General features: G+C 37.4%; 3 protein-coding genes across 8 annotated transcripts in view; 1 reads left to right on the top strand and 2 right to left on the bottom strand.

Moving 5' to 3' along the window:
- Positions 1-16440, top strand: part of LOC307157127 (protein phosphatase 1H-like) — a 94566-nt gene extending 78126 nt beyond the window's left edge. For 2 of the 4 annotated variants that reach the window (XM_079868907.1, XM_079868904.1), the window contains 2 exons: positions 10232-10383; positions 12133-13342. In XM_079868907.1, coding sequence (XP_079725033.1) covers positions 10232-10383; positions 12133-12280 — 300 coding nt within the window. In that variant the 3' untranslated portion in view covers positions 12281-13342. Of the gene's footprint in view, positions 1-10231; positions 10384-12132; positions 13343-16422 lie in introns of those variants that run through there. The other 2 variants (XM_079868905.1, XM_079868906.1) reach the window with 2 other exon arrangements.
- Positions 313-24372, bottom strand: LOC307157136 (uncharacterized protein). 3 transcript variants are annotated; one of them, XR_013820873.1, is made up of 3 exons: positions 24273-24372; positions 23664-23812; positions 313-1861 (listed from the first exon to the last, which is right to left on the bottom strand). XR_013820873.1 is itself a non-coding variant. In XM_079868922.1 (3 exons), exons 2-3 carry the CDS (start codon positions 23752-23754, stop codon positions 17499-17501), a joined length of 915 nt encoding a protein of 304 aa, XP_079725048.1. In that variant the 5' UTR covers positions 23755-23812; positions 24273-24366; the 3' UTR covers positions 13663-17498. The 3 variants fall into 3 exon arrangements, 1 of the variants encoding a protein (XP_079725048.1); XR_013820874.1 differs by lacking the exon at positions 313-1861 and adding an exon at positions 13663-18322 and having other exon boundaries at positions 23644-23812; positions 24273-24366; XM_079868922.1 differs by lacking the exon at positions 313-1861 and adding an exon at positions 13663-18322 and having other exon boundaries at positions 24273-24366.
- On the bottom strand, positions 7119-10021 carry LOC307157138 (uncharacterized protein). The gene is made up of 3 exons (XM_079868926.1): positions 9895-10021; positions 9089-9181; positions 7119-8879 (listed from the first exon to the last, which is right to left on the bottom strand). The coding sequence occupies exons 1-3, from the start codon at positions 10008-10010 to the stop codon at positions 8786-8788; spliced, it is 303 nt and encodes a 100-aa protein (XP_079725052.1). The 5' UTR covers positions 10011-10021; the 3' UTR covers positions 7119-8785.
- Positions 24373-24636: the final 264 nt, after the last annotated feature.

The raw sequence follows: 24636 nt of genomic DNA, 5'->3' as shown, positions 1-24636 counted from the left end.
GTGATATAATTTACAATAATATTGTATTGCCGTCATACCTATGAATTACGTTAAGCTATGCTAAAAGTGGTACCGCCAGACCCGGAGATCGGCTGAATGGTTTCCAAAACGGTAAAAAACAATTGTTTTACTCAAGGGGAGGTGGAAAATGAGCTTAATTCCCCAAATGGTGGAATATCCCTGTAACATTAGCTAGGCTTATCGTTAGCCGGGTGCTCTGCCCTGAGTTCCGAGATATACGGCTACTACTCGAATTCTGAGCTACCCTGAATATTAGGTTGTCGTTTTCAGACAACCCTTTTTTTTTTTTTTCTGGTTCCATTTCAGAATGAGGGAGCTTAATGAGGAAGACTCATTATATATAGCACAGCTAGACTCAGCAGGGAGGTGCAAGTGGAGCTGGGCATGGCTCAAGGTGGAAGTGAAGCAGGAAGTGAAGGGAGTTGCGCATACACTACCACTTTCATTGTGTTTCAAAAAAGTAGATAAGCCCCCGCCCCAGTGTCACCTTTTTTACTCTGAGGAGTTTGCAGGTCTGGAGTTGACGGTGGTAACAGGTGTTTTCATCCATGAGTTTTGGTTGGCAGCAAGAGAAGATGCTTGTATTATGGGACTAGACTTTGAGACACTGAGTGGGGCCTGTATAAATGTGGCCAGAGCTTACCTTCAGATCGGTCGTGAAGTCATTCCTCTACAGAATGGGCAAAGGGCAGTTGATGTGCCCTCAGGTCAAGCGAGAGGGGAAGCAGCTGGGCAGAATAGTTGAGCACCCGCATGGAAAGTTACCCCCGTCGATTTCAACATCACGCCAGCCCAGTTCACCGCGCCAGTGCCCTCCCCATCATAAGGAAATGTACAGGCCTTTCAGGAGCTTAATCCCTGACTTAATCCCTTGCCAGCGTCGGCAGTTGCAGGTACTGCTTGAGCGCAACCAGGACATCTTTGTGGCAGGAGGAGCTAGTACAGCAAAACATCGATACCAGCGCAGCTCCACCTATCCCTGGGGTCCCTGCGACCCCACCGGCTAGCACTGGCCAAACAGACCACAGCAGAGCAAAAGACGTGAAGATGGAAAAAGCGGGAGTTATTGAGCCACAGCCCGTGGGCAGCCCCCACCGTGCTTGGCAAGTCAAGTCACCTTCGTTTATATAGCGCTTTTTACAATACAGATTGTTTCAAAGGAGCTTCACAGTGATAATAGGAAAATAATGTAACAAAGATTGTTTTGGCTGTACAGCAGATCTAGAAGAAAGTCATTGTCTAGCTTAAGTAAGTTTTTAATTGATTCATTTCCGTTGTAAAAATCATTAATTATTAACTTAGGGTTCGCTTACACAACACCGTTTTCAACTGTAAACAGAAAACTTTTAATGCGTTCTGGCTGTTCATTTACAAAGGCATTTGGGTGGCCTGTGAATGCAAACTTTTCAAAGTTTTTGAAAACAGGTTTTGAAAGCGTTACCATTATCACCTCCATGTAAACTTCAAAAACGTGAATCTGTGAAAACGGTGTCATATTACGTGTTTAGTCTGTAGGCATCCACGTTTGAATGCGTATGTGCGGTGGTGCGTAGTCTTTCTTTACAAAGTGACATTGCCAATTTCTTGTCCGGCATGCATAATACAGCGTTTTTAGTCCTTTATGCAGATATGTGTGAACTGGAATCATTTTGATAATGTTTTCATCTGTACAGAGGAAAATCGTTTGTCGTGAAAACATTTTTTTCGATGAGCCCTTCGCAGGGGATAGTCTAGTTGACATGGTCTCTGCTGACACTTCAGGGCTGCGTTGTGTTCGTGTCTAGGTGCAGGTCCTTCATCTGATCTGGATACAGTTTGGATTCGGCTGAGAATGGTAAACCTCGGGATAAACAGAGAGACTAATATTAGCGTAGATGCCTTGTTTTTCCCGAAACATTATTAGTTAAGTATACCTTCTGTAAGTCATACATTCGGAAGGTTGGTCTGGACCTTATCTTAGCTATACCTTATCACTGTTAACAGGTGGCCACCACAGCAAAAAAATTTTTTACATCTCAGTCTATACGAATATAATTCTGAAGTTAATACACCCAGTGTTCAATTAGGCTAATTCAAGTGTTTTCATGCAAAGAATAAAATTGTCATTACACTGATTGTTGTTCGCTTTAAATTATATTATCCAAAGGTACAGCTGGCAAACCATTAGGCAGTTTGGCTAAGGCTTATGAGTCTATTTAAAGGGAATGATTTTGGTGGGGAATTTGCTCAAACTATGGCCTGTGAATGCATCTCTGTGAATACAGAGAATAGTTGTGCTAAATCAAAGACAGCGCTGTCCGCGGAGCCATTTCAAAGGCCAGTGAAAGCATGCTGCCAGTTAAGCCCTATTCGGACGCTAATTAGTTCTCATGGGGTTGTAAGGTATTTTCAACATATACAGGGGTTAGCCGATGATTTTATTGCCATCCGAATCCAGAATGTCAGTGTTTTTCTCCCACCGCCCGCACAAAAATCCCCGGCCAACGTCGGCAAAACTACCTACCTGACTAACACCAAGGTCGTGTGGTGATTTAACTGCCGTCTGAATCCACATCTCTGATTTTACAAGAAGAGATCACTTCAAAATTCACTGTTTAAATGCTTTTTAATCACTGCCGAGCAAAGTACATCTGATGCACACTTTTATTACTGAAATGCTGAAAAGTATACAAGAACCTCAGCGAACAAAAAGGAAATAGAGAAGAAAGCACATTAACATTTGAAATGGGCCGTTATTGTGGCAGCAATATATGATACAATTTTTAATTCCTAATAAATGCAATTTCAACTATTTCTGAAGTACTTCTTTTATACAGAACACCTTTCTTACATAACGCAGAGAAGCAGCCCCTGCATGAGTGAGTAATTGATTCGCGAGCCATCGATATCAACAAATTCAGCACCACAGCCACGGACAGCACCTGGTAACATCGCACATATAAAGGTATATCTTAAGCAACCTCCTAAGGTTGAACAGGGGAACACGCCTAGAAATGGTATACCTTTCGTTAAGTTATACCTTTAGAGTCTTCGTAGCGCGTAGCTAAGAGACAACGTTATCGGGAAATCCAGCCCAAGACTGTACACAAATACTAATGAGGGTAACAAGACACGGGTGAGAAAAATCAGGGAATAACAAGGGAAAACAGGAAACGGGTCTACAAGTCAAAGCACAGACACTAAATATATTACAGTTAATAGGCTAATTCTAACTAGAATTTGAAAAGATGTCTTGCCAGACATTAGAGATACCAACAAAAAATGCTTTATAAAAGATCATCTGCTGTTAAATTGCCAAACCTGTTGCATTTAAGGGTGTTCACTGCCAAGTCTGTTCTTTGAGGGCAGGCCAAAGCAGCCAGTGGCATGTTGTGTGTAACATGGAACATAATGACGTAGACTCTTAACCTAGGCAGTTTAAGGTACTGTGAGGCAGCCTGAACAAAGAATGAGAGGAGATTCAAAGGTTTTTGTTTTTCAAATCTGTTTTATTGTAATTCCTCTATGTGGAGGAACTAAATGTTGTGCCTCACAAGACCACAGTGCAACATATATAAACATATAGTACCGGTCAATAGTTTGGACACATTACCATTTTTAATATTTTTGAAAGAAGCTTGCATTTATTTGATCAAAAATACAGAAACAACAGTAATACTGTGAAATATTATTACAATTTAAAACTCTAACACCACAACCTGACCATACGAAACCTGTTCGACTAAGGCTGTCGAAGCCCCACTGTCGTCGTTAAAACAGATTCAGTGGCAAATTCCGTATGGCATAATACCAACTGCAACACACAAAAATATCTGTCCAACACAAATCCGGATTCATGCAAAATACAGTACACGGGATTGTAATAACTATGATAACTATACAGCCTGATGGTTAGTGGAAGGTGGTCAGCAGAGCACACACATCTGAACACAGTCCAGTGCCGGCCCGAGCCTTTTGGGGGCCCTAAGCAGAATTTGATTTGGGGGCCCCCTCCCACCACGCGGAGTCACCTGTGCTTGACGATTATTGACACAAATGTCACGCTATAATGTTAAATTATAAATTAATACAATGAGGTCATGTATTAATACAAAGTAAATACTTAATAAAAAATAGATACTTAAATAAAAAAGTTGTAACTTTTTCTTTACTCTTTTACTAACTCTTTGAAAGTTCTGAAAACAAACTGTCACAAAACATATTAAATAAATTATTTGCAAATTATTAATCATATTTATCCTCCAACGTTTTGTAATACTTTGCAGTTTGAATGATGTCTTGTATGAACATGACGGAGTATGTTTTTATGTGTCCACTGTTCGATCGCGCCAGCGCCTCACACACACACACACACACACACACACACACACACACACACACAACATATTCCAGCATTGCAATCTTGACATCGCAGCCTGTTCATTATAGCCATAATAAAATATAATAATAAAATAGTCGACCTAACATATAAAAATTACACTGCTCTGTTTAAATAGTCAGTAGTACGATTCGTACATTCAGCGTAATCCACTGTGATGTTTCCAAGCACATTTTTGCGCGTGTGAAGAGGATGATTTTTTCCCGTCGATATTGGAACGTGAGTGAAGTACAAAGCGTATAATAAAGAATAGTTTACCATCCAAATACATCGCGAATGTTGAAACATTTTGATTCTAATGAGAGAGATACGTGAGCCCAACGACGCTTACTTTCACTATAAATTATTTAGTTTTGGCTTGTTTATAGTTATTTTTTTATTCTTGTTCTGTTCTGAATATCATTAAATTTAAAGGATAAATCATTGATTTAAATGTCAATCATGTGAGGCAAATCAAATTGTGACATGGCTTAACATTACCGTGACCAGTGTTGGGGGTAACTCATTACAAGTAACTTGAGTTACGTAATCAGATTACTTTTTCAAGTAACTAGTAAAGTAATGCATTACTTTTTCAATTTGCAATAAAATATCTAAGTTACTTTTCCAAATAAGTAACGCTAGTTACTTTTTCACATTTCTTGACTGACAGGTCTCCTGTCCCCATGTTGAGAGAAACAAAGTGAGGTGGTGGTGTGTGCGCTGTGTAAACATGATGGTTATTGTAGTTCTAGAGTAAATGTGAACTCACTGCTCAAAATAAATAAAAACAGTAAAATGCAATCTCAGAATTTTACTCAACTTTTATAATTAACTATTAAATTACACAAATATACTTTGTGAATTTAATCTCACTTTATTAATGTCTTTGCTGCTGACCTTCAATGATCTAATTCAACCATACTAATAAGCAAAAATTACTTTATAAGATTTAGAAATAAGAGTGTTGAACTTCCTTCTCCTGTATGTTATTGTTCTTTAATCCAGAACAGCAGTGCAGCTGAAAGGTTAGTTTGAGCGGCACCCTTTACTGTACAAGCGTAAATATACATTTCCTTCAGCCTGAGGCTTATTCAGTTCACTTTTGGTGTGAAAGGGCCTTAACATTTGCCAAAAATATAACTTTTTTGTTGGTCTTGTTATTAAAAAAACAAACAAGCAAGCCCAGCCCAGGTGAGAAGAAAAAGTAACGTAAAAGTAACGTAACATTACTTTTCATAAAAAGTAACTAAGTAATGCAATTAGTTACTTTTTTGGGGAGTAACGCAATATTGTAATGCATTACTTTTAAAAGTAACTTTCCCCAACACTGACCGTGACTGCGCACGAATTGTCTATGCACGTGAGGTTATGCGCATGACTCAAACACTGGCAGACACAGCAGCAGTTGTAGGCAGGTATATTGATCATGAAATCAGAATTTTCTTGTCTTGAGTTATTAATTCATTCATTAGTTTATGTCACTTGTTTAAGTTAATTAATATGTATAAAAAATTTTTTTTTTAAATAAAATAAAAAAAAACTCGATTGGGGGCCCCCTGGTGGGGTTTCCATGGTGTTAATTGCTTTTTACCATGCACTGTTTTGCAATGAACACATTAGCGGCGACCAACTGTGGCAACATCCCTGTCATCTGATGTCAGCTCAGCTCCTGGAACTGGTACATGGTCACTATTGGTCCGTTTTGGTGCCATTTTCTGTGACACACCACAGAGCTTTGTTATAAGTTGCTCCATAAACTCTTTATGGGACAAGTTACCATGTAGCTCTTTTTGCACAATGAAAGAGTTGGTGAAAGCAATGTCCAAGAAGTATAGAAAGATCTTTCTGTACCACTTCATGGTTTTGTGCTGTGCAGTGTAGTACTGTAACAGCTGATCAGACAGGTCAACACCCCCCATGTGTTTGTTGTAGGCAGTCACAGGTGCAGGACATGGAAATGTCTTTGTCCTCCATGTATCTTGTGTTTTCACCCTCCTCTGCGCAGTGTCTGCTGTATAAGCAGGATGGATGGTAGAACAGACAGATACCTCTCATGTGTCCATCCACTTCACAAATACACAAGTTAACGCGCCAAATCACGGGCGGCGCCATAACTGTACACAAATGCACTTCATTTCCGCCGGAAGTGGTTTTGCGCAGCGTCTGCCGGTGTAAACCTTTTACAGTCTATGGTGTAAACACAGCGATTAATTGACCATTGTAGCCTAGGCCTATGTCTTTTTTATTGTTGGTATCCGAACTACATCATAGGTAGGGATGGGAATTGAATTCGCATGTTTAACTGAAAGAACAAGAAGAGAGAGAGAGACCCGGTGGCGCGCGCGCACTCTCTCTCTTCGGAGCCAGGCGAAAGTGTAAACAAGTCTCACCGTCTCCAAACTAAGCGCTGTCTTGCTCTCTCTCCCTTGCTCTTTTCCTGAATTACCGCTGGGTGTGAATTGTGCTAAAATACGTTGCCTTATCTTCTCTGAAATGCGTTCCGCACATTCAGCTGCCATAAAAATCACACTCTTAATAAACGTAAAAACCTATCCAGTGATGTAATGTTTTCTGTGTTGACACAAACCTTGTGGGATTTCCATGTCCTAACTGCTGGGATAATCACACAATGCCTATGACATGTCCAATTCGCGAACTAATGACTCCTTTGAACCGATTCATTTTAATGAATAGTTAAAACCTGTCCAAGGGTTTTTTTTTATTTTATTTTTTTATTAACGAAGCAAATACAAACAAATCAGGTACAATGTAAAAGTCTTACTACGAACTAACAGTGCACATCCTAGAAAATAAATAAATAAATAAAATAAAATAAAAAAGAACAGAAGAATATGGAGCATGTTATAAATGGCACAAATGGCATTTACATATTCAAAAGAAAATGAATTAAAAGGGCAATTATTCAATAAGATTGTTTATAAAAGAAGCCAGTTTCTCAGCATTCTTGTTATTAATCATTAATGCTGTCTATGGTTAAAACAACTGATCTTTCCAACTGAACTCACGAGACGTCTGAATCGATGTATAACTAATCGGTAACACTTTACAATAAGGTTCCATTTATTACAGAAATTACATAAAAAGTACAGTTTTTTGCCGAAAAAGCATATGAATACTTTTTCCACACAGTGCTATCAGGAATCGATAAGAAAATCGTAAAAAAATGTAAACAATGGAGCGCATGGACATTGCCTCTTCGTAGCTGGTTTGTGGTCGTAGCACTCTCTATCTAACCAATCGTTCAGGTGCTTTCTCGAGTGTTTGCAACCAACTACCGCACACGTCGTTCCCGAACCACTTTTCTTCATGTTGTAATTGTTATATCCTCTTTGTCACTGCGATATCAGTGCTTTGTCGGCACAACGGAGCTAGCTAGCAAAACAAACCAAGCCCGCCAGAACGGAAGTGGATTGCATCGATGGGAGGAGTTTAGGATGTAGAGCGGAAACGGCTCAAAAACCTGTGTATACAAGAGGTCCATCCCGAATCCACCTGATGGATCCCCTGGCAGATTTTTTAGAGAGTGAATTAGCTGCATTCCGAGGGCAGTCCTTCCTGTTGTCCCTGTAAGTCCCACATGCACCAAACTTCATTGCAAACAAGTCTTTGAGGAGCTTTGGACTTGTATAAATATTGTCCATGTACACATGGTACCCAGAACCCAAAAATGTGTGGTCTAAAAGAGATGTTACAGCATCATACGACAGTCCATGGCCTGTGGGAATGTTGTTCTTTCCTGTGTACACAGATGTATCCATTCGATGAGTCTACAAGAACAAACAACTTGAAACCCCATCTGGCTGGCTTGGCTTTCATGTACTGCGTCATACCCGTATGTGCATTGCATGCCACCATTCTTTCATCCACAGCTAAGTTTCTTTTAGGATGATAGATGGATTTACAAGCATAACGGATAGTGTCCATGAGAGGTTTGACCCTGAAAAGACGGTCATGTTCAGCTGTGCCCCTCTTTCTGTCATTATCCATATCTGCATCTGGGTGACTCATGTGCACATTCCATGAAATGGTGCGGTATCTGTCCCGGGACATAACTGTAGCTGGAAAGGGTACGGAGAAAACACTGCTTTGCCGCCAGTAGTCCCTGATGGAGCTGACCTTCACCATGGCCATGTAGAACAGCAACCCAATGTATCGGTACATCTCACTGATGCTGATATCTGTCCATTTATATTTGCAGCCCTTTGCAGTTGCCTTGGCAGCCTGTGCATTGATGTTGTGGCACAGAGTTGACACAGCGCTTTCTGAAAAAAATTGTTTCAATAGACTCATGGGCAAATGTGAGTCAACAGAGTTCAGTTGCGGACTTGCGGTCCAGTTTCCCGTGCAGGACGGAATCTTACAGTCTGTGGAACCATGTCAACATCAGTCTCTGTTTTCCATGCCAGAGTGGACTGCCTGTTGCTTGCCTGCCTTGGCTCTCTTCGGGACAGGTGCTTGGACATATTCATTGTCACATCTGTAAAAAACAAAACAAAACAAAAAACACTGTGAGCAGGCTGATAACACAATCAAAGACACTGTATTATTATCATTATCGATCACTAATGGCCATGGATAAAAAAAGACAACAGTTTTTGTAATATCACACAAGAATATGTACTTTTATATTATGACGATGTAAACACAATTATATTTCATCTGTAAATATTACGTCTGTGGACTTACTCAGTATGATTCTCGATCGCACTGAGAACTGAACGACACCTGCGTGCCCCTCTGCAAGATGCTGGAGAAGGAGAGCTAGATGCAGCCACATTCCTAAAAAACAACAACAACAAAAAAACTGTTAGCATACATTATCCAAAGTAAACTGATGGGCAATTAATTGTTATGGACGCACAATGTATGTATATATCTGTTGATGGTCCATAGGACGGAGAAATATATATTTATGGGCCGTAAACCGCGTCACCGCGAGTATCTGTTTATGGGCCATATAGACCGCACGCAATGAACGGATCGTTCGCGAACGACACATCGCTACATTTCAAACACTTACACCTGTATTCACAAACATCTGTGCATAAGGCAGTATTGAAGCATGATAAGCAGTGTCATAGTCTAACCAAAACCATACATTTATATATATAATGTCTAGTATTTAGACAGTAGGCCTAGGCTATCACATATTTTACCGGAGGCTGAAATATATTTAGACTAAATCACATTACACTTAAGCAGATATTCGCAAATAAGCTACATTAAACATAAGGCAGTATTTTAGCATGATAATCAGTGTTATAAGCTAATCAAAACTGAGTAAAATATATTTAATATACAAATATGTTTAGAGAGTAATATCACATTGAAAAAGTTTACACTTGAGCATATACACGAATGTCAGGGATATTGTAAGGCAATCTTTCCTGTAAGATGTCAAAAGCTAGCCAAAACTAAGCAAAATATAGTCTGAAAATTCATATGAGTTCTATATTATCAGAAAAGGAATTATATAACAGTAAACAACTTACTCCGAACTTGTATCCTCGGCGGGATCAATTCGCTCTTGAAAATGCACCCGTTCGTCGTCCGAGTTGCAATCTTCCTCTGAGGAAAAGATGAATTCTTCCTCGCTGTCCAGAATCATCTGAAGGGCGTCTTTACCTGGGAAGCGTGCCATACTCAAAACGCGATGAACTATCAGTGAATCGGATGAAGAAACTGTGTTTTTATGGCATTGATCGGGGGGCGTGTGCGATGCATAGATCACCTAAACTATTTACCATGTGAATAGTGCCGGGAGCGTGGCGGCCTCAGCTCATTAAGCTCTTATGATTCACACTGAATGAAGATGAACTTTCTTTGCAGGTTAAAGTGTATAACCTGACACAATATGTGCATGAAGCAGATGATGTGCTAGTCATGGGAACTGATGGCCTGTGGGATGTCCTTTCTAATGAGGAAGTAGCAGAGACTGTCACCTCATTCCTGGCCAACTGTGATCCCGATGACCTTAACAGGTTTTTATGGTTTTGATTATGTGCCCTTATCTGTGCCCTGTCATGCATTATAATTAAGCATTATAGCACTAGACTTTTGACTTTTTGGGTTTATCTGGTTCTTCTGTGGTAGGTTATATATGGCACTTTGAACTGAAATAATTTGGCAAAGTGATGTGGAACTCTAGCCTGGCAAGCCAGACCTACATCAAGATGTTAGGTCTGGCAACTCACCATAGACACGGGTCAATCCGAGGGGTGGGATAAACGGCTGTCTTTCAAATTCCCTCTGCACAATAGGACAGCGCTTCAACCAACCAGAGCGTTTTCCCAACAGCGGAGCTAACATTAGTTGATAGATTCAACTTTTGAATTGGCCGGCAAAACTACGAACACATCTTCCTTTTTTAAGAATGACTTAAGTGTCGTTCTTTGCTCTTTTCTCTAAGAAAAACTTAACTCCAAGTCCTCCAGAGTCGCGGCCAAAGCCGATTCGAAAGACTGTTCGCCAGCAGTAGCAGCCACTGTTCTTTGTTTTCAAGTAGCAGGGAACCATCGCAACTCTGTCGTCATTATGTTAAGCCCGCCCCGCCTACTCTATACACGATGTGATTGGCCTGACCCAATTTAGGTTTTTACAGCTCCGAAAGTCAACGGAGAGTTGCTAGACTACCCTGGTTGCAAAATAAATTTTGCTGCCGCTAGGGTGCGTCTAGATTTCTAGGCTAGTGGAACTCTGTTAATTTGCTGTTAAGACCTGGAACTAGCGACATACTGTAGCAATCCAGCTCTTAATAAATAATCACTGCTTGGCCAATCACAATAAAGCATTTATAAGTGCTAAGTATATTCATTAGTTAGTTACTAATTTATTTCACTTCACAGATGCTTTGCCAAAGCAATGGCGAATATCACAACATTAGAAACCTTTTATGTTTTATGTATTTGTTTTGTTTGTTTTTTTGGAGAAAAGTAAAAATATTTTCAGATCATTATAAAACTGTGGCGGGACTCCAGAGACTGTGTAGATTATATCAAGTGCAAATAGCCTTGTATTCGTCAAATACTTGTTGGCTGAGGCTATTTACACTAACTCCGCCTACCACTGTTTTACTGAGCCAGACAAAATTACCAAAAGAAATCCCAGAGATAACTTGAGCAGTGGTGTAGAAAGTAAGGCAGGTGGATTCGTGACCAACCCGAGTTCGAATCCACTTTTTTCCGAACTCATTCTTCTCCTCTTTTCCATCGTATATCAGCTGGCATTTAATTTATTTAAAAATTAAGAAATTATTTTAAAAATGGAAATAAAGTGCCAAACGTGGATTAATAGTGGAAATGTAGTGATATAACGGGAAGATTTAGAAGTAGGTATAAGGGAGGGCTTTCGGGCAGGGACAAGTAGTGTCAAATGTCAAATTTAATCATTTACACTGAATATGTTATTATTGTATTGTATTCTGGTTTATAATATAGTACACTGGGGTGCAAATAATATCTGCCATTATTTGCATGAACTATAAATAACATAACAACTATTTACACTTATTAGTGTGAATAAAATACTGCTATTTTCACTTAGTGTAAAGAAATTACTTTTGTTGTTATTTACATTTAGTGTATTTAGCATCTATTGCTTTTGCATATAGTGTATAAAAAATAACATATCACTATTTACTCTTAGTGCAAATAACTGTTGCCAACATAATCATAATCATGATGTTCATAATCTAAGTCTATATATGCTTTAAGTGTGTGTTGTGACCACAGATACACAATGGCAGCCCAGGACCTGGTGATGCGAGCCAGAGGGGTTCTGAGGAACCAGGGCTGGCGAATCGACAACGATCGGCTTGGCTCTGGGGATGACATTTCGGTTTATATAATTCCCCTGATGTTTGGTAACCGTCAACCATAGTAGGTTACTGCCCAGCACTTCTTTCACACGTACCATGATATGTCTAAACTTACTTCCTCCCTTCTCTCTTTGGGTCAGTATAATGTGGTAAATGAGCAGTCATCTAATATAGTGACAACCATCACAACACCCAGGAACACTGTATTTCCTCTTCTAAGCATGCTAGAAATGTTAATACCTGAACCCCTTTCCATGTGACCCCAGACTGTTTCAGCACAGCCTTGGGAGTTTTTTAGAAGTTTTTTTCTTTCTTTCTTTCTTTTTTTTATCCAGGGTTATCAGTAGGGATATTTCTATATACCAAGTGTATATATATACATGTATATATTAGTGCTGTCAATGTTGCAATTAATTTTTTCAGTTTAATGCGTTAAAATATTCATAATTACCGCAGCATCGGGGTTTTTTTTCTGTCATCTTTTGGATAGCTTTATGATCACGCTCTTATTCATGCAAATGCTTTTAAACCATTCAAGTGTTACAAAAGAGAATCGAGTTCTCTTTCACGCTTGAACGAACAATAACACACAATTATGCCAAACTGTCCGTTTTGTCGAGTATCCTCATAAGACCAGTCTTAAATGAGTTAACCAAAGTCTGAAATAAAGCTAAAGAGTTGTGAGAAACTGGGACACGTGTGAGATCCACGTCATGTGCAGCAGCAGCACGTCTTAAAGTGGACAGACACTAATTCTCTCTGGCGTTACTGTTAATCAAAGAACAAAGGAAACAGAGAAAATTACTCCCTGCTTGACTAAAGAATTTTTATAGCTTTAATAATGATTCATCTATATTTAATTTTTCATTTATGCAGTGCAGACTGTTTGATAACTTAATTTCAATTTCTCTATATTTTACATGGCACAGGTAAATATGAATTTTTTTTATGGGTTTATGTGAGGACTGTTTTAAGTTCACTTAAATTAAAAGTTTTTAAGCCTAATAAATGTTTTTAAAAAATTATTGCTTTCAATTACACTGTAATGTTGCATAGCTATAATTTATGTTAAACACTGAAAAAAAAAATCAATTTCATTGAGACATCATGTAGCTGTTTTAGTATCAGTGAGACTGCCCTTCATTCATAAAAATATACTATTAAACAAGTATTTCAAATATAGACTACTGTCTTTATGTTGTTTCTACATTCATTTGGAGATTAACTGTGAAATTATTATATTATAAAATATTAAAACTTATAATAACTTATATTAAAAACTTTAATCACAGAAAACATGTGTGATTAATCTAGTTAATTGTTTTAATCGATTGACAGTACTAATATATAAATATGTTCTGTGGAACAATAATGCACTTTTCCTTAGTGATATATAAAAGTGTATATAGAAAGGACAGTAACTTACAATCTGATTTTAATGAATTTGGTTGATATTTGGTAGCTATAAATAATTCTTAAACAATGCGTTTTTGTTTTATTTTGTTTTGGTTTTGATTGTCTCCAAAAGTGTTGTACTGTAATAGTGTTTTCATGTTATTGGTCTGACATCATTCCTGTCCTCTATAGGATATCTTATTTGCAATCAGATTCCTGTATGGAACTCGTTTGGTAAACCCACAGTACTTAACAGAATGTAAATTTAACTCATTTAACATAAAGTCCACAATCTGAACCACTATTACATTACAAATCTGAATCGCACCAGCATTAAAATAAAGGTTAAACTTTATTTCCATAGTCCACTTTAGACTTTTTTCTAACTATAAGTAACTTTGCAGCTACGTCAGCTCTCATCAATTTGCAATTACATGTCAACTTACTCTCATTAGATTATTAGTTGGGTTAGGGTGTAGGAACATTAATGAACAAGGCCTCCCCAAATGTGCTCAGCAACACATTCCAGAGAACTCATCTCCCATTTCCAGCAGATATTTAATTGAACTCATTCCTTTGGCTTAAACAGACAGCAGTATCAACAAATAAGCTTTATTAGTCACTAAGATTTGATTTTACAGGTCTTATTTATCATGTATATTTTATGTTTTCTGTTGAGTTATTCCTTTGTGGTAAACAGTGAACTGCAGCCTTTTTATTAACTTCTACCTCATTTACAGGAGATACCTTTAATTTGTCTTTGATGGTTAAAAGATTTCCTGGAGGTTGATGTGACTTAGGGTGTTTTCAGACCTGTAGATCGTTTGCTTTGTTCAGAAATAGGGACTTCATTTGTCACAATGTTGCATTTGCAAATTGCAATGTTACAATTTTGGTTCGGTTCGCTTTCACAAGGCAACATTTCAAGGTGTAGCAAAAGTGTTTATGCAAGTCATATGTGAGGAAAAACTGTCCTCTTATTGGTCAGGGTTTCCTCTGCGTCATCCGTCAAGACAGATTGACAAGTTCGCTTGTCATTTAGGACTCCATTCATCCTCCGTTAAAAATCACCATTTCTGTGCAACTTTATGAATGTGTGTGTGTGTGTGTTCATTAGATTAGTTTAGAGTAGTTCGATAACGTCTTATTTGATTTTACAGACAAGTGACAGTAATGCCATAAACTGTCCATTTTGTTACCTTGCTCGTATCAGTGGACACGACTTTATAATATTACACCTATTATCGTTGGCCACAGGAATAATATTTTGTCCAGAATTGGTCAAATACTCTTCTTTCAACTTAACGGTGGACAAATAGTTGATAACGTGTTAAAGGGTTAGTTCACCCAAAAATGAAAATTTTGTCATTAATTACTCACCCTCATGTCGTTCCAAACCCATAAGACCTTCGCTTCCGCATTCTACGTCAGAACGTAGGCTCACTATTGTCCGACGCTGGTCAGGTGAGCACCACATTTTTGGGGTTTTTGCACACAAAAAATATTCTCGTCGCTTCATAATATTAAGGTTGAACCACTGTAGTCACATGAACTATTTAACTATGTCTTTACTACCTTTCTGAGCCTTGAAAGTTGCAATGACGTTGCTGCCTATGGGTGGTTCAGAAAGCTCTCAGATTTCATCAAAAATATCTTAATTTGTGTTCTAAAGATGAACGAAGGTCTTATGGGTTTGGAATGCCATGAGGGTGAGTAATTAATGACAAAAATTTCATTTTTGGTTGAACTAACCCTTTAAATATTTATTTTTAATAATTTACTTACTGTATGAATTCGATTCTGATTCCCTGTGATTCAAATATTGCCTTTGAGTTAAACTGATCTGATTTCTCTACAAGGGTTGAATGAATGAATGAATGAATGAATGAATGAATGAATGAATGAATGAATGAATGAATGAATGAATGAATGAATGAATGAATGAATGAATGAATGAATGAATGAATGAATGAATGAATGAATGAATGAATGCATTTAGATAGCACTTTTTTCTTTTGTACTACTGTACACAGAGTGCTTTACAATCATATCAGGGATGCCACTTGAAAAATGCAAAGGCAGCCACGGCACCACACACCAGCTATAGATGGAGAGGAGAGAGAGATTGATCGAGGCAATTTAGTTAGTAGAATGTTGACACTTGCAAAATTACTTATATTCAGTTGGATGTCTATTGGGGGACCAGCAAAATAAAGTGTTAGCAGATATTAAGCAAACATTCTACTAATACTCTAATGACTGGTAGTTGGTGTGTAGAGTTACTTATAGTTAGTAAATGTCTAAAGTGGACTATCAAAATAAAGTGTTAATATCAATGTACTAATCCATCACCAGAATTTATATCAGGGAGAGAGTTTGAAAGTGAGAGGATGTTTCTATGTTTGCTGATATACATTCAAATGTTAAAATCTACTGTCATAACTTGAATAAGTATATTGTATTCAAGTACTTGAAACAAATATTTCTATTTTTGCAAGCTGTTTGAGCATGGTATACCGAGGACATTGCTTGCAATCTGGTCACCACATTTAAAGAACACAATAGTTTGAATTATTCTGCTGGACCGCACTGCACTTGTTTGTTTTTGTTTTGTTTTTTGTTTTTTTGACCAAGCTGATTTGAATTTTGAATTATAGATGTAAAGGGGGCCATTTTGTCTTAAATATTTGCTCTTTACTTTATTTTGTGCTTCTGGAACACCTAAAATATTTGGTTTTCATTGCATGCCATAACATTTATTCAAAAACAAACAAAAAAATGTAAATACTAAAACATTTTTCCTTTTCAGGTTACAATTACATTTGCAACATATGCTGTTGTGCTGATTATGCCTCAGTGTTTTTTAACTGTCACCTTGCTTTGTCATCTCCTATATGTTGTTTACAGAACTATAATAAACAACCCAGAGAACCATTTACATACTTGATTCACCATTGTGAAAGTGTAATGTATATTTTGTAACATGAAAATTAATTATATTTTTAATGTTTGTTACTTTAAAAACAAGAGACCACATATTTCTGTATTTCAAAAAATAAAGACTATGATGCTTTCTCTGTGTCTGTACTGGTATTTTCTGCAAATTAAGAATGTGAAATGTTCATTCTGTCACAGAACAAAATATAAAACAAAGACAAAAGATTAACTCAGTATTGTGATAGAGCGATATGGGTTTACCTTGAAGACTGTCAGCTGGGCACAAAAAACCACCAGCAGATGATCTGATGGACTAGTCAGAAACAGTACAATTATAAGGAATTAAGCCAAAACAAATGAGATTGAGGATGCGACTTTAGAATGAGTGGGCAAGTTAGTAAATTGCTGCATACCAAAACTATCCGGACAAAATAAATAAAAATTCACGTTCTTGTATTACTGACATTATCTACACTACACTATGTGGATACACATTATCCACAACATACACTATGAATGTTAAAAGAACCATTTCAATGTCACCTGAATACGCAGAGTGCTTATTTTTCGCCGGATGTCTTGCAAATAAATTCCTTATAATTTTCATAAGCAAAATAAATGATTGCTGACTTTAAAGACATCGTCCTAGTCACGCATTGTGTGTATGTGATGTGTGTTTTGTCTGCAAGCATGTGAAGATGCTACTGCTCACAACTGGTGTGATTCAGAAAAATGACAGGAGGGGAGACATTAATTCATTTATTTTAATTTTATGCTATTTTTCTTTTTATGCTATATTTCTTTTCATGTTACACATGATACAGACTTGACTGTAGGCTACTAGGAATATTTTCTGAGTCCAAAATGTCCAAGTCAAGAGTTCAAGTACCCTAACTCTACTTGTAAGTATATTATTTGTGAGTGATGGATCTGAAAATGAACATTTGCTCATTTAGGAAATTTCAGGCAATGCTTTTTCTTATTCTTATTCTTATGATAGTGTAGACTAGAAAATTGGGCGAAACTCTTTCCACATGTAGAGCACTGGTGCGGCTTCTCTCCAGTATGAACTCTCTCATGATCTTTCAGCTGTCCGGACTGAGCGAAACTCTTTCCACAGTGTGAGCACTTGTACGGTTTCTCTCCAGTATGAATTCTCTGGTGTGTTTTTAAATTGCTGGATGAAATAAAGGTCGTCCCACAGTCAAAGCACATATAAGGTCTCACACCAGTATGAATACGCTGGTGCACTTTTAGATGTTGCAGTAGTGAAAAACTCTTTCCACAAAAAGAGCAAACATGAGGCTTCACAGCAGCATGAACTTTAAGGTGTTTTCTCAAGTTGGATTCCAGAGCAAATGTTTTATCACACTGATCACATCTGAACGACTTCACTCCAGAGTGAAAGTGCAGATGCTCTTTAAGAACACTTTTCAGAGTGAAACTCTTTCCACACTGAGTGCACGTGAACGGTTTTTCTCCAGTGTGAATTCTCATGTGCACATTTAAGCTTCCTTTTTTTATGAAACCCTTTCCACACTGAGAGCATGTATGAGGCCTCTCTCCAGTGTGAATTCTCATGTGTTTGTTAAGGTTTGATTTATCTGTGAAACTCTTTCCACACTCAGAACAGGTAAAAGATCCTTTGACTCCAGTTTTTCCAGCACTTTTCTGCATGAAATTTTTTTCAGTCTGTGAAATTATGTTTCCATCTTCATTTGTAAAATGAGGTCTTCGAAACTCATGTTTTAAAACATTCACATCCATAGGATCTAAATGAAATTACAATGATTCAATTAAAGGAGGACATATCAGAGAAAACTATGATGCCAACATTTTAGTAGTCAGTACCAATACCAGTAAATAAATGAAATTAGTTAATTATTAATGTAATTAATTATTATATATAATTGATACATTAAAATATTAGCATTTAGTCTTCAAATATTGCTCAATAAAGTAAATACTGAATTTAAAACATAATGGAAAAGTTAATAAAATGAAAAACAAAGAAACATACGATTCACAGTGTCAAACATCACACTTTTAGATTTATAAAAAATAAGCCTATATAATTAACTCATTCATAATTTGATTAAAATTAATTAAAATTATAAATGGGTTAATTATTAATTATAGGCTGAAAGCAAAGAACAATTCCTCCCTTTATAAACAATGAAGCTGAAACTTTAGCTCAGCCACAGCACAGTCTCTCTGACTGAGTGAACGGCCCTTATAATCAGAACATCTGTCTATATCGCACAATGAATCTCTTAATTACAGTATTTATACTTGTTGGTTATACAAAACGATTTCACATGCAGACCTCACGCAGCACAAACTCTGGCATATTGACCTTATTCACAGCAGCGCCAGCTTTGATTTTTAAGGTTTGTACTGTTATTTAATGTGTTTTTTGGATTATTCTGCTGACTAAGCACTGCAAAAATATCTTTCCAAGAAATATCAGTAGACAAAAAACTCTAGACTATATGAGCTGTGGAAAATTATAAGTGATCTAAGAGCTTTATACAGCTTTTTACAGCGGATGCCATTGAAAACAGCAAGTCTATCCCTTTCATGGGGAGGCTGCAGGCAGGAGCAGGCAGTTATATAGCCAAGGCCCCTGTTGTTCCTGGTGTGTCCAGTAGGGGCAGGAGGATATACGGTGAAATAACATCATTAAATCGACGCTCAACTTGCACATTAATCACCGTCCCATCCATAGACGTGGACTAAATAAGTGTTTTTTGTGAATTTAAATGTAACGTTATATTAAGATATCATATAGACAGTGTACTGATCTACACTGCAGATTAAAATATCTGTAGATAAATCTCATGTTTAATTACAGACGCCAAATGTCAGAAGGACTAGCCGAGGTAAGGCTGTTCAAGGTGGTGTTAATGAGCGCTGAGCGTCCGGTGATCGCCTGGATCTCATAACTCAGAAAACGTCAGGTAAAATAAAATAAACCACAAATTTGAGCTTTAACTACATTCTCGCCTGAAAAACTACATTTCGTGACACAATAAGAGTTTTATTATTTAAACTAAAGGGATAGTTCATTCAAAAAATGAAAATTAGCCCATGATTTACTCACCCTGAAGTCATCCAGGTGTATATGACATTCTTCTTTCAGACGAATACAATCAAGAGTTATATTAAAATATATCCTGGCTCTTCCTAGCTTAATAATGGGAGTGAATGGCTGGATGACTTTTGGAAGTCCATTAAAGGGGGGGTGAAATGCTCATTTTCACTCAATCTCCTGTTAATCTTGAGTACCTATAGAGTAGTATTGCATCCTTCATATCTCCAAAACGTCTTTAGTTTTATTATATTTATAAGTTAAAGATTGGCTGTACCGAGTCTTTCCGGAAAAAACCGAGCGGCTGGGGGCGGGCCGTGTGGGCGGTGTGCTATAGCTGTGCTAACTGATCTAACAACAACACAGAGAGACATTTGAAGTAGTTTACTCACCGTGACTGCTCGATCCTTAAGCATTAGACGATCTGCAAATAAGTCGATCTGGGCTTTGTTTATAAAACAATCATCGTCGAAATGCAGGGAACAAAGAGTCGTGCACAACCTCCGTTGATGCTTCGAAAAAACAAACTCCATCCACTATTCCCTTAACGCTGGGTTCTTTGGGAATCTGTGCAGGGTTGTCTTGCCCTGCCAACCAAAAACCCACTTCTTTGGTGACATTGACTTCCCTAAAAGCCGAGCAGAGCGCTTTGAGGTAACGTACTGCTTTCGCTCTCTTCTCTCTCTGGTCTGCGAGTGCGCGCGCGGCCGCGGAGAAGTGCCCTTAGGACCCATATAAGGAAATTCCGCTCTATCTTACGTAAGACAGAGCCATACTCGAAAAAAACTTTCCGAAACTTGTGACAAACCGGAAGGAGTATTTTTGGAACAAAAATACTCCTTCAAACGTACAACTTAACTTTTGAAACTTTGTCCATGTTTAGCATGGGAATCCAACTCTTTAACAGTGTAAAAAACTCAGTATGCATGAAACAGCAATTCACCCCCCCCTTTAAAGCATATCTATTCGTGATTAAAGTGCTCCACATGGATAACTCCGATTGTATTCATCTGAAAGAACAATGTCATATACACCTAGTATGGCTTCAGGTTGAGTAAATCATGGGCTGATTTTCATTTTTTTGGGTGTACTATCCCTTTAAGCGGGATTTCTATTGACACTTGCTCAAGTATGTACAAGTCACCTCTGGGAGTCACCTCCCTCTACTGGACACACCAAGAAAAACAGGGGGCGTAAAGCCTGGGACTTTTATCTGCCTGCTCCAGGTCTGCAGCCTCCCCATCAGGGGCGGCACCAGAGAATTTTTAACGCAGGTGCTAGATCATTGACAGGGGGAGCTGCTATAGCTATATATATATATACTATTAATAAATTAGCAAAACTTGGCCACTCAATATTTAATATTCAATTATTTTAATTATCACAATTAAAGTTTTAATTTTATTAAATTGAACAAGCACAAGATTCAGCATCAAATATTCTTAAAGATTTATTATTATTATTAATGTTATTTCAACATAATATCTCGTTATTTCGACATAATATGTGTGCGTGCAACAAGCAAGATGTGCATTTGTAGATCCGGTGACACGCGTGCATTGATTTTTATTAATAAACTAGTGTTTTCTGTGTCAGTGTCGGCTGCAAAGATGAAGTTAACCATCGCCATCTCCGTAGTGAACGCGCCTATAGAGAGAAATGCACATAATGGATTACATAATCAGAGAGTAGCCTATTTCTTTTCGTTTTGAATTGTTTTGTTTAAAGACATTTAAAGCTTTCTATATTTCTCATGTCTGTGAGGCATACGCTGAGTTTCAGTTGCGCTCCAGTTCATGTGCAATGCAAGTGACCGCGCTGGCTCCTCCATGTCATGCTATATTGTCTGCTATATTTGCTTCTTATTTATTAGATCCAGGCAAAATTGATTGATGAAAAATTTATTAAAATTAAGATACAATTTATACTAAACGAAATTCACTTTAAAGAAAGGCTTTCTACAAAACAAAACTTGGTTACACTTTATTTTAAGATGTCATTGTTACAGTGTAATTATATATTTAAGTACTGAGTAATATTAATTAATTTTACTTACTATAGGGTTAGGGTAGGATTAGTGTTTGGTTGAGGATTTGTTGCATGTAATTATGCATAATTTACTGTTATTACTACAGTAAGTATATGTAACAAGGACACTGTAAAATAAAGTGTTACCCAAAACTTAATGAAGTGGTCAAAATCATGTCTGACCCACTCAATGTCTCCCGATATATTGTGCATCCTATCTTACTCATGCTGTTCACTTTTCATAATCAACATAGATGGAAAAAAAATAACATTATAATATTTTAACAAATATGAAACTAAATGCGCTTATTTAATGGCTACAACACGTATAGTAGGCCTACAGACTCTCTATTTGTACAAATTAACGCACATTCATTTAATTCAGAATTTTGCACACACAAGTTGAAAGGCATTTGTTTGTAAGACATCTGCAACATTTATCAAGTTCACGGATAATTGCGCGTGCATTTATTAATCATTATGATACTAAAATCATAATAAAGTAGGCTAAAATCAGATGGGCCAAGCAAATGAACGCAACGCGTTTAATTACACGTTAAGCATTTTCCTCCCACAGAAAACCATTATAAGAACTGTGATAGAAAAATTAAAGAATAAGATAATAAACTGTATTTTAAACTAACCATGATTCTAACACCAATAACACAAACTTTACTTCCTCTTTCTAGGTCTAACATTCTAACACTTGGAAACACATTGTACTAGAACGTTCTGTTCTAGTACAATGTTCTAGAACTATTTGAGTTATGGAAAAAAAAATGTCTAATGCTGACTATAACAGAATATACTGTCTATCCTGTCCCATGACATATTGAGTAATAAACAGAACTCTTGACCTTTACTTGTGTTTTTTCTGTGTTCCAAGATGTTTTTGCATATGCCACTAACAGAGGGTGAAAAGGAGGGGGCTTGCATCTATCTCTTAATAGAAGATGACAGCATTAAAGTCATGAGTTAGGCAGGTGATTTGGTTTCTGTACGTCATGTCTTTATCCTATATAACCTGATGTTATTTTCTATGTGGGTGAGATTTCTCTGAGAACTGCTCGAGAAACTCTCCCGGCCGTGATTAAAGCATTTAAAGGACAATTGCCAGAGTTTGTCAGTCATTTATGCTGCGCAGCAACAAAACAAGTAAGTCAGGAAAGCGAATTAGTTAGAGTGGGACTCAGCCAGTTGTCGACTGAAGACGCAAGAGCTAGAGTATAAAGGTATTGGGTGTCGATTTGTAGATGCCCCAGTTTAAGATATTGGGTGTCGATTTGTAGACGCCCCAGAATAAGGTATTGGTGTCGATTTGGAGACGCCACAGATATTAAGATCAGTTGGGTGTCGATTTGGAGACGCCCCAGATAGTTAGGTTTAGGGAAAAATCTACCACAGAACACAGATTAGAATGTCCCCTTATTATGTCGAAATAATGAGTTATGTCGAAATAACAAGATATTGTGTCGAAATAACGAGATATTTTGTTGAAATGACGACTCAATATCTCAAAATAACAAGATAAGTTTTCTTTTTTTCTTCTTCACCATGCGGTTCAGGGCTTCCATAGAATACGGCCTGAATATAACTGCTTCCAGAAATTATTTTTGGAGGTGCTATTGGGGTGCTTTGGTATTTCTTGGGGGTGCTGAAGCACCTGCTAGCCCCTCCCTAATGCTCCCAATATAGAACAGCCTTGCTTTCATGCCTGTCATGGCGCTGCTCTATATAAAGTCTATTGAGTGGATTCTGAATTTCTGACTAACTTTGACGCCTCTGACTGGCAATTGCATTCACTTGCTCAGCAAACGTCTGTTATAAGCTACAACACAACACTGCAAAACAATTGTGAATAGAAACATTTTACGCTCTTCACACAGCGCTCACACAAATCATATGGGTGTTAGGTTTTTAAAATTTAAGTAGGTCTATGAGGTTTCAGATGTATTGTTATCTGTCAGTTTTCACCTTAATGTTCCTCAACCAACCTGTTTGTTCCTCTGTCTCTTCATCTTTTATTCGACAGGGTTCCTCCTCAAACTCCATCTTTACAATAGTGGGTTTCTCCTCAAACTCCATCTTTATGGTATGTCAGTAGTTTCTCCTGGAGTAATTCCTCCTGCTTGCTTCTTTTGTCCTGTGGGAAGATGGGAATATTCCCCAGCATTTAAACTCTCATGAACGGCTAGGTGTGAATTATAGTTGCTGTTGCTCATTTAGCAGATGCTCATCACACTTACACTCGCTCTCAATTAACCAGCTTTAAGTGTTTTGCTCAAACAACTGTTTAGAAACAATTCAACTCATCTAGCTGATTTTTATGTTGCTCTGTTATATTAGATATAATTTATTATAAAAAAAAACTGTTTAACAGTTTTCATTTGTTCATTACATAAAATGAAAACACAACTCATAATATTCACTAATTGTAATGTGACAAAACAGTCAGTATAACGAGTTTATGTTTCACAAGGGTAATGTACAACATCAGTCGGTTCATTTGAATTAATTTCTGAGTGATTCACTAAATGAACAGACTCATTCAGTAGTTTGGAATTAGATTTCTCCTATTAAATGATAAAAATTTATGTACTTACAGTCTGAAACACAGCAGATGTATAGCAGAATGAAAGGCTGTGTTCCACTTCAACATGTTAATTTTCCCTTCCCTCAATCACTTCTTTGTCTCCTAGACTCGGATGTGTATCATCGCTTCAGTTGCACGAGCGCCCTCTAGTGGCAGAAACCAATCCCTACTAAACTATCTAACCTTCATTAGACAACCAAGATACCAAGATTTTTTTTTTTTTTTTTAGATTATACAAACACTATTTACCTCCCCAAATATGTTTTATTTGGGTTAAATACTAAAACTTTTTAAAAAAGGAGTTTGCAATTGTATTTACCTTCTGGACTCCTCCAACTGTTGCGTGTTAAGGATGTTGTTGATTTTAAATATAA

This window comes from Squalius cephalus, assembly GCF_949319135.1.
Source record: "Squalius cephalus genome assembly, chromosome: 4".
NCBI classification, from domain to species: domain Eukaryota; kingdom Metazoa; phylum Chordata; class Actinopteri; order Cypriniformes; family Leuciscidae; genus Squalius; species Squalius cephalus.
This window is presented reverse-complemented; position numbering and strand designations above follow the sequence as displayed.